We start from the raw sequence: 9,260 nt of genomic DNA, 5'->3' as shown, positions 1-9,260 counted from the left end.
TTATTTAAAGCAGCTTACCTTAACAAAAAATGCAACTGTTTTCATATGAAAACATAACGAAATACACTACATACATCTACAAGTCAACATATGCAATAGTTACAGCGAGATTACCGTGAAGACCTCTGCTCGGTAGTGTACCACCAAATGGAATACTGCTGTTACCCCAAAGATGACTTGCGGGTATGTCTTTATTTGCGTTTATGGCCACATTTTTCTTTGTGCTGATACCTGGAGGACATGAAGAAAGATTAACAGACCTAACTGTATTGGCTTAGCATTTATAAATCGTTACCTGGTAAATATCGAGACTGCCTCAGGTAGTGTTGTTTGGCAGATGCAGTCCTTGATGCTTCCTGGTAGCCTGACGCCTTGTTTAGGTTTAAAGGTGCTTCTTCTTTGTTGTTAGGGTGACTGAAGTCTAGAATGTCGCTATATCTGAAGGACAGGACAAGCATTTGGGAATGTATTCCCTTAATTTCCAACATCTAAATCCATTAGAGCTCAACATTGCCTAGCATGTGGTGGTATAATGTTTACATTATACACACATTAGATGTGCAAGGACCCACCAAGCCTTGAAGTGCTACAATTTGGAGCTCACATAAAATTATGAAAAATGAGGCAAATCAAAAGAGGATTGTGTGAATTTGTTGTCTTACCTTCTAAGCGGCTCCTCTGTTTGTCTTGACTTCTCTTTGGAGAAGTTGCTTTTCCCCAGAAGGCTCGGCGTCAATTCAGTGTCTTCATAGTCGTCCCAATCATCCCCTTTCAGGTGTCCTGTGCCGTGACCCCAGCGGCGACGTCCTCCTTTCGCTTTCATCTGGTAGCTCAGCGGGTTTGTGTTGTCACTTTCTTGCCTCGTCTGTAAATAGAAAAAAAAAAATTGAAATTGAACATGAACATCTGGATCAAAATATCAAGTATGAATTGTGACTGTGAATGGTCTTACCTTGCTCTTGTCCAGAATATAAGGTAGATGATTGTGTGGTGTTCCTTCTCTGGGTTCCTGCTTGAGAAGGTGCTTTGGTTGTTGCTCTCGAACCAGCTCCACGTGGCGTTGGTATGCCGCTGGTGGGGCTGGGACAGGGGAGGGCTGGAGCTGCTGCACAGGCCTGGACGGGGTGCAGTGTTGGTCGTGCGGTGGTGGCGGCTGAGAGGGAGGCATAGGCCTCAGATGTAAGGGTTGCTGCGGTGGAGTCTGTTGGGGCTGTAATAATGGTGGCTGTGCCGGCAAAGGATGAGGCTGGGGTCGCCCCTGGTCCAGGATTTGCTGAGGGGTGCCCAAAGCCTGGCCCACGTGAAAGTACGAGTACCTGAGAGCCTGCGCACAATAAGATGCAAGTCATTATTTACGCTTTTGAAATAATTTAGACTATGCAGTGCGAAAACAACTATTGTATTGCATTTTTTCTTGCCGTTTCTTTTAGGTTTAAGAAACTTGTCTGCCAGACTTGAACAGAAAGGTGATTCCACGATGGTTTCCATCAGATCTCACCTGTGCAGATGTTGGTCTTTTCTTGGGGTCCCATTGAAGAAGGTCAGTCATCAGGTGGATGGCCTCAGGACTGGCATTAGGAATTAGTGTCTTTAGTTTACTGGGAACACACTGAGGCCAACGGAAATACATGGCACTGGCCAGTTGGAAACCCTCCGACCAATCATTCTAGAAGGGGAAAGATCAAACGCTCCATGTTACACTCACTTTTGTGATCTAATTAAAACGGAACTCAATTCCACTTCAGCTACACTTAATTCAGATCCTGTTAAGGTTACCTTCTTTGGTGTACCCAAAACTTGGCAGATCTTGAATATGGTGTCCACCTCACTAGAGCCTGGGAATAAAGGTCTGAGGGTGTAAAGCTCTGCCATGATGCAGCCCACCGCCCACTGGTCAATGGGGGAGCTGTAGGATATAGATCTGAGGAGGACCTCTGGTGCTCGGTACCTGTTTCGAAATACATTTCTCTATTTAAGTGGAGGACAATATTTGATGGGATATGGTATGGGGAGAATGAGTGCAATGAGATATTAAAGAGTTTTTGCAGATGATAATTTTTGAGTGAATAATGCACGAATCTTCAAGCCAATATTCACTTGCCATCTGGTTGACACATAGTCCGTGTAGGGTGGTCGAGATCTTATCTCACGGGCGAGGCCGAAATCGGCTATCTTCACCAACTCGGGGCCCATGCACAGAAGATTCTCAGGCTTCATGTCTCTGTGGAAAAACCCTAAAAGAGATGCCCGGATTTGGTTACTTGATGCCACGATTAATAAAGTGCTTCAGAGGTGCAGCAGTGTAACATACCATGTTTATGAATGAAGGCAAGGCCCTGGAGGATCTGAAACATAATATTTCTAACAGCAGATTCTGGGAACAACCGAGTTCTGAAGCAAGAAGGGAAAAAAAGAGACATAAATATTAAAAAGTGTGGCTTTCCAAATGCTGAGGGCATACCGAGTTCTGAAGCAAGAAGGGGAAAAAAAGAAACATAAATATTAAAAAGTGTGGATTTCCAAATGCTGAGGGCATACAGTACCTGTCTTTCATTAGCTGGTAGAGGTTTTCTTTCATATACTCAAAGATAAAGTACAAGTGGTCATTCTCTCTGATGACCTCCTTCAACTTAATCACGTTAGCGTGGTTGAGCTTCTTTAAGGACTGAAATGAAAAGACAAGTGCTTTAGCATGAAATTACATAAGAAAGGTAAAAACTGTTAACACAAAGCAGGATGCACAGGGATGGTTCGTTCAGGTATCATCATGCTATATTTTAGTGAAGAGGCCGTCGTGGGATTTGGACTTTTTTATGCCTTGACATGCTGTACTTTCGAGCTGGGCTAAAATCTCCTACTGCTTTTATAAGTCAAGCTCTAAGAAAAGGGGTACAGAAGCTCAAGGTAGGGAGGGCTGATAATAGCACACAAGAATCACCTTTGACTCATAAGAGCTGCTGTGGGTTGAGTAAAACATTCTGAATGTGAAAAGAGAGGACAACAAACTGAGTGTTTCACATCCACTTGGATAAATAAATGCCACACCTCAAATATACCCCTTGTTTTTCCACCTAAGGAGGAAAAATAACAGGTGGCGCCACTGAGTCGCTGCAAATATCTTATCTACCACAATGAGGTGTGGTAAAATGGCTTTAGCAACACTCACTGCCTGAATAGATGGGACATCTTAAAAGCTGACAGCAGGGTTTAATGCTGCTGTAATATCTGAAAATATGAATTCGTGTTAAATGCATTTGTACGTAAATACAAAATCTGCCTTAAGCAAGCAGTGTTGTGTTGATGAATGATGAAAGTTTGTGCCTTCTTTGAATTGCATTTGATGTTATGGAAATAATGTGTAACTGCAACAGAATGCCTTACAGACCTTAACTTCACGGAGATTCATGCATTCTTCCCATGAGTAGAACTTTCTTTTCATTCTAAATTGAAAATATACTTCAGGTTACTGGGATACTATCATTGTTGCTCTCGTTGCCATGCATTATTCAAGTTCACTTTCCTTTTATACGACACAGTCAAGTGCAAACTACACACACTCACTTCTTAATGGCTACAAGCTCTCCGGACTCCAGGTTGCGTCCGAGGATGACCGAGCCATATGTGCCATCGCCGAGCTGCTTGAGGGTGTTGTATCTGTTCATTGTGCTCGTCGGTCCATACCCTCACCCGGGGGCAGAAGTCAACTGGGTGGGGAGCTGAGATTTGCTTGCCAGCTGCTGCTGAATGCAGCCAAAGGTCCACTCCAAGTACACAAGTGGAGCTGGAGGACTCATTGTGTCATGGGTTTGACTCCTCCCGGCTAGTAAGGTGAAAGCATAGGAAAATGATTATTGTTAATATCCTGAATGGGGTGAGCCAATGTAGGGGCTAAAATGGAAACACATCACTGCAATGCAATCATTCTTACCTTTTCGTCAATCAATTTATCATAACACCTTGCATCAAATTCTCCCTCGAAGAAGATTAGGACGTCAACATTTGACTAAATCGGTTGCAGAGTTGGATTACTTCAATTAATGTAATGTGGCGTATGAACTGTACTACGTCAAGAGGTAACGCGACATGTACAAACAAGCATGCACAAATGTGTAATGATAATGTTGAAGTGTGAACCATTTCAGGGAAGCGAATATAGACGTAGCAGGATTGTGCGAAATTCCTGAATGGTACAGTACTTGCTGTTTGCCGCACTCGCTTTCCCCAAACATGTGTGCTACGTTTTGCTTGAACGATCCTAGTTTTGTAGAGCAAATTGGAACACGCGTAGTGGCTGTCTGTAGAACAAACAACGCTGCAGTATGCAACAGAACAGAGCGGAGTTAAAATCAAAACAATTCTCACCCTCCTCGTCTCAATTCCGCAAGAGCACATGGTCAAAAAATGAGAAAACAATATAGCAAAAATGACATATTTACAGATTAGCTAACGGCATCTCCATCTTCTGTGTGTCCTCCACACAACACAAATGTAATCAAAGCCAGGCCCAATCTCGTTGAGAGGGTATTCACACAAAACTCGCGATATTTGGATACGACACTTGCAGCACTTTCACAACAAATCACGGCACCAAAGATATAATGTTGAATTGGTTGTAATCTTCCCTACGCCAAGTTCACCTAGCTGTTTTAATGCCCCCTTCAAAAAAGACAATACAAATATAGAACTTAGGTTTATCCCTTACAATGTGGTGCAAATGTTTTGAATGAGGGCGGGGCTTAAATTGCTCATATGCGGAAGTGGGTGGGCGTGTCATTTTCCACCCTGGTTAAGTAATAAATCTTTACCCCATCTCAATGTTTACCCAGGCAATTTATCGCGAAAATGTCATAAAAATCGCGTTGATAAAATGTTCATATCACAAAGGTATTAATTTAACTCCTACTATCTATCTGTGGTTGCAAGTGTAGTTTGTCACTGTACAATTCATTCGAAAAGTATGATGACAACATTGAATGTTGACCACATCGTTGACCAAGGTTACTGCAGATATCAAGACTTATTATTTAATTTTGTAGCAAAACAACTAAGTTGGCTTCGTTTTTTAAGTTGACGTGTGCAAACGTAAACAGACAAGCCAAATAAGGCAGGCAGACTTCCGGATTTCTTAACTCTCCGAGATCTGCTCGGAGCGCCCATCGAAATGGCTGCGTTCTTGCGAGCTCGCAAATATGTTCGTTGCGTGGTCCGTTTCTCTGACCGTGACTTGTAAACGCCACGCTGAACGTTTTTGAAGACACGCGCGCTTACTAAAAAGGACTTTCTCTGCCAAGTTGTCATGGTATGTTACGGCGCGAGTTAGCTGTTAGCACGCTCGTATTGACGTCAACTAGCTAGCGCTTAGTCAACACGTTTGTCGTCAGCTGTCTGCAAGTACACGAGTAACTAATTCACTTGTCAACACTGGGGCATATTTTGCAGCATTTCATTTCAAGACACTAAAATTGATTGAACTCTAATGTCATTAGGCCATTAGCATAATTGTCTTAGTCATGTTTATCTCGGTGTTATAACATCAACAGAAACAACAATGTGCCTGATGAGAAATATGTTGTTTTCCCAAATGTCTGTGTAGGTTGTCAAACAAAGTTAATTCGCAAAGTTGAATCGAGTGGGCTGTTGTTGTTTGTTGAACTTGTTTTCAAAAACGTTCAAATATGACTTGGCAGGTTGCGCTATTATGTAAACGTCATATTAATAATTAAAAATCGAACTTTTTACTTAATAATAAACGCTCAGATCTGTGTAGTGCCTTTCTGATTACCCAAGGGCACTTTATAATAACTCAAGTGGGTAATAATAACGCCTGACTATGAATAGCCACCATCAGATAGCTGACCATCTTGGCACCAGAATGCAAGATTCCAGAAAGAGGTCTTTTAGGCAGGGGAGGCTCCTTGGGGGGTTTTGAAGACAGCAAAGCAGTGAACTGATCAAGATGATTCAAAGAAAGGTCAAGATCAATATTGGCTAGTGGTGGATGTTAACTAGCTCCTCAATGTCAACATCCACACAGTCAAAAATAACTGTACAAGTTTGAATCTGTTAGCAGCTTATGCAGTCACAGTGCTAAATGACCTGGCTAATATTTATTCCCTTTTACTAGGCTGAAGAAAATGTGGATATCGGTGGGACGGTGGAGGAGGAAGATGAGAATTCTGATGACCCAAATCTTGAGGTAAAATAGCCTTGCTCAGTATAGACGGCCATTCATTGTTGAATAAGGCGCTCATTCCACTTAAACTTCATGTTGGATGTTTTGTTTAATTAAAAATGATTAATAGTCCATTTCCCTAACATGTAATGTTTCAGCTGCAGCTCAACGCTTTCCGAGCTAAGTGGATGTCTGAGCTCAAGCCAAGCCGTGACACGAGGCTGCTGCGAGTCACGGGTTCGAGGAGGACGCAAGAAATTGCTCGGGAGGAAGAGGTATGCCCGCGAAACTGTGACTGGGCCTGTTAATGTTGTGTGAGTTGTAAGTCTTTACAACTTTTCCCGTTAGGCTGCTGAGCTGTTCTTGAGAGCTGTTCAGGAAGAGCAGAATGGAGCATTTTATGAGGGTGAATAAATTACTTAAATACATCTGTGAGATTGTAAATGTGCTTGCGCAATCAGTTGAATGGCTCGCTTTTTGTTATTGGCAGCTATCAAGTTCTATCGCCTGGCTATGCAGCTTGTGCCCGATATCGAATCAAAGATCAACTACAGCCACCCTGACGCCAATCAAGTTGAGGGAAACTAGTAAGATGCTCCACGCTGTAGTTAAGCTCTTTTGTTCAAAACGTTGGTGTCACCAACTTAGTTCTGGACACTCCATTCAAAGGTTTGGAGGTCACCAATGAATTTTTATACAATACTCCCATTTTGAGTCAAACTCCAAAGAAACAAAAGGCTAATTTCTCATGATTACTGCAAAGGTGCACTGTAGGCTGCCCACAATAAACACCTGCTGTAAAATGTGCAAGTCTTGGATTATCTAAGATCCCTCACACAGCTTTGTGTGTTGTATCACAGTAAGGAGGAGAGGGATGCCGACGGAGAGATTGAGGATCTGGTTACCTACTTTGAGCAGGAGCTCACGTTGGCCACTTCCTTTCCTAAGATTTGCTCGCCTGAGTTTGAAAAATCTCAGGTGCATATGTCAGGTAGCACGCTTCCTCATTAATTCCTCTTTTTGCTCCCCACGGTTGTCACCACATGATCACCTTTGTATTGCATTCCGCAGCCTTGCCACGGGAGATCCTCATGTACGTATTCCGTTGGGTTGTGTCACGCGACCTGGACATGCGAGCCCTCGAGCAGCTGTCGCTGGTTTGTCGTGGCTTTTACATTTGTGCAAGGTCAGCACCGCACAACATTACAACATTTTGAAAAGAACCGCGTTCTTCATGTTTACTACTTTTCTGTTTTTATTTGTGTGGCAGGGATCCTGAGATTTGGCGTTCAGCCTGCCAAAGAGTGTGGGGGCGCAACTGCACCAAGCTCGGACACTACCTGTCTTGGAGAGAGATGTTCCTGCAGAGGCCCCGTGTCCGTTTTGATGGTATCTATGCATTGTGTCAATGCTTCAGTAGACCACCTCCCCTGCCCTTCCTCCAAACTTTGTTCTCACATTGCCCGAGCAGGCATCTACATCAGCAGAACGTCGTACATTCGTCAAGGAGAGCAATCTCTGGACGGCTTCTACCGACCTTGGCATCATGTCGACTTCTACAGGTAGATTTGGGACACACAGACACACACACTACTTTAGCTCTTGTCAACTTGTAAGTCAATATATAGTGTGTTTGTGTTTTTGTCAGGTACTTGCGCTTCTTCCCTGATGGCAGCGTGCTCATGCTGACCACACCTGAGGAGCCTCTCTCGGTTGTCCCTCGCTTACGCACTCAAAATGTCAGGTGAGGCAATGTTCTTGTTTTTTTGACTGATAATAATGCACATTCTTTTAATTGTCGTGACATATTTTGTTTAATGGAGTTAGAATGGACTTTACCCCTTGTCAGGAAATTGTTTTGACCAGGACACCCAGTCAATGAAAGCTGACGTTATCATTTCAAGTGACAGCTGTCTTGCTTCTGCAGAATGGAGGCCGTCAAGTTCGGCCACTTCCGTCTGTCCCAGGAGACGGACAACCAAACCAAAGTTTACGCAGTCGTACGCAAGAGAAAGGAGGAGGTGAGATGATTGAACAAAGAATCAAAAGTTCTTGAATGAACCGCAACATATTTGGATTTATAAACGTAAACTACATATTTGTTTTAAAATGTTGATGCATCAAATCATTTATGTGAGTGTACTTATGGCTAGAAATCATCCGAGATGCAAAAGAATCGGTTCTGCAGGCGGAACCCGGTCCCTGAGACTGAGCACACCTTCCACGTGGGACTACTTCTGTCCTCTGGGGGGCGTCAGAGTTTCAATAAGCTGGCGTGGATCCACCATTCTTGCCACATCACTTACAAGTATGAGCTGCTAGACACAAGCATGCTTGTTCTTGCAAAGGGAGCGAACGGTTGTAGTAATTTATGTTCATAACATTCAAGCATGATTGCCGACATGAGCAATAATTATTCATTACATTTCAACATTTATTTGAAAAAAATCCCCAATTCTTGCAGAGGAAAAAATACATGTAATAAATACTTTTATAATCTTTTTCAGGCTGACTGGGGAAACTGTTATCAGTGCATTTGACCTGAACAAGATGCACACACCTTTCATCTTCGGACGCGTCAAGAGTTACACAGCATTCTCAGATCAGCCACTCTAAGACACCCAGATGACCATCGACAGAGACCACCTAGTTCACTAAACAACCCCAAACACACTAGCACATGATAATAATAACTGGTTAATCTTGTGATTTTCAGAAATGTTGCAAAGTGATTTGAACTCTAGGTAATTAGCAGTCCCAGTTCGCATGTTCTCGGCAATGAATGTTCATTATGGTTTTGTCTCATGGTGCACTTTCTCCTTCAAATACACAGGTAAAATGCTTATGTTTCACTTGTTGGACTCGACAGCATGTTATGCGTAGTACACACTACGTCACATCATAGTGTTATTAAATATCAACAAGAGAACGTCAGATGTTATAATCCTTTTTTTCCTGAGGACAGAACACGGATGGATCAAACAGGATTTCTAGAGCAGGGAGGGAATAATAATTCATTAAATTTGTATAGTGCTTTTCAAAACCCAAAGACGCGTTGGAGGGAAGAAGTGGTTTTAAATGTTTCAAT

The 9,260-nt window shown here is 42.8% G+C and overlaps 2 protein-coding genes across 4 annotated transcripts in view; one reads left to right on the top strand and one right to left on the bottom strand.

Annotated features, from left to right (window-relative positions):
- The window catches only part of LOC133157934 (serine/threonine-protein kinase ICK-like), a 5,809-nt gene extending 1,085 nt beyond the window's left edge, over nucleotides 1-4,724 (bottom strand). The window contains exons 1-12 of one of the 2 annotated variants that reach the window (XM_061284617.1): nucleotides 4,363-4,724; nucleotides 3,562-3,820; nucleotides 3,386-3,440; nucleotides 2,544-2,665; nucleotides 2,312-2,391; nucleotides 2,102-2,234; nucleotides 1,777-1,948; nucleotides 1,499-1,666; nucleotides 953-1,324; nucleotides 663-865; nucleotides 296-438; nucleotides 115-231 (exon numbers count right to left, since the gene is read on the bottom strand). In XM_061284617.1, the coding sequence (XP_061140601.1) occupies nucleotides 115-231; nucleotides 296-438; nucleotides 663-865; nucleotides 953-1,324; nucleotides 1,499-1,666; nucleotides 1,777-1,948; nucleotides 2,102-2,234; nucleotides 2,312-2,391; nucleotides 2,544-2,665; nucleotides 3,386-3,440; nucleotides 3,562-3,662 (1,666 nt within the window). In that variant the 5' untranslated portion in view covers nucleotides 3,663-3,820; nucleotides 4,363-4,724. Of the gene's footprint in view, nucleotides 1-114; nucleotides 232-295; nucleotides 439-662; nucleotides 866-952; nucleotides 1,325-1,498; nucleotides 1,667-1,776; nucleotides 1,949-2,101; nucleotides 2,235-2,311; nucleotides 2,392-2,543; nucleotides 2,666-2,938; nucleotides 2,979-3,385; nucleotides 3,441-3,561; nucleotides 3,821-4,362 lie in introns of those variants that run through there. The other variant, XM_061284618.1, reaches the window with a different exon arrangement.
- A 394-nt stretch (nucleotides 4,725-5,118) lies between these two features.
- On the top strand, nucleotides 5,119-9,106 carry fbxo9 (F-box protein 9). Of its 2 annotated transcripts, none has more exons than XM_061284621.1 (13): nucleotides 5,119-5,299; nucleotides 6,125-6,196; nucleotides 6,331-6,447; nucleotides 6,521-6,578; nucleotides 6,663-6,759; nucleotides 7,033-7,163; nucleotides 7,244-7,358; nucleotides 7,443-7,561; nucleotides 7,644-7,734; nucleotides 7,821-7,916; nucleotides 8,100-8,193; nucleotides 8,326-8,480; nucleotides 8,680-9,106. In XM_061284621.1, exons 1-13 carry the CDS (start codon nucleotides 5,297-5,299, stop codon nucleotides 8,786-8,788), a joined length of 1,257 nt encoding a protein of 418 aa, XP_061140605.1. In that variant the 5' UTR covers nucleotides 5,119-5,296; the 3' UTR covers nucleotides 8,789-9,106. The 2 variants fall into 2 exon arrangements, with proteins under 2 accessions (XP_061140605.1, XP_061140604.1); XM_061284620.1 differs by lacking the exon at nucleotides 5,119-5,299 and adding an exon at nucleotides 5,374-5,971.
- Nucleotides 9,107-9,260: the final 154 nt, after the last annotated feature.

The sequence above is a fragment of the Syngnathus typhle genome, linkage group LG8 (genome assembly GCF_033458585.1).
Source record: "Syngnathus typhle isolate RoL2023-S1 ecotype Sweden linkage group LG8, RoL_Styp_1.0, whole genome shotgun sequence".
Classification (NCBI taxonomy): domain Eukaryota; kingdom Metazoa; phylum Chordata; class Actinopteri; order Syngnathiformes; family Syngnathidae; genus Syngnathus; species Syngnathus typhle.
This window is presented reverse-complemented; position numbering and strand designations above follow the sequence as displayed.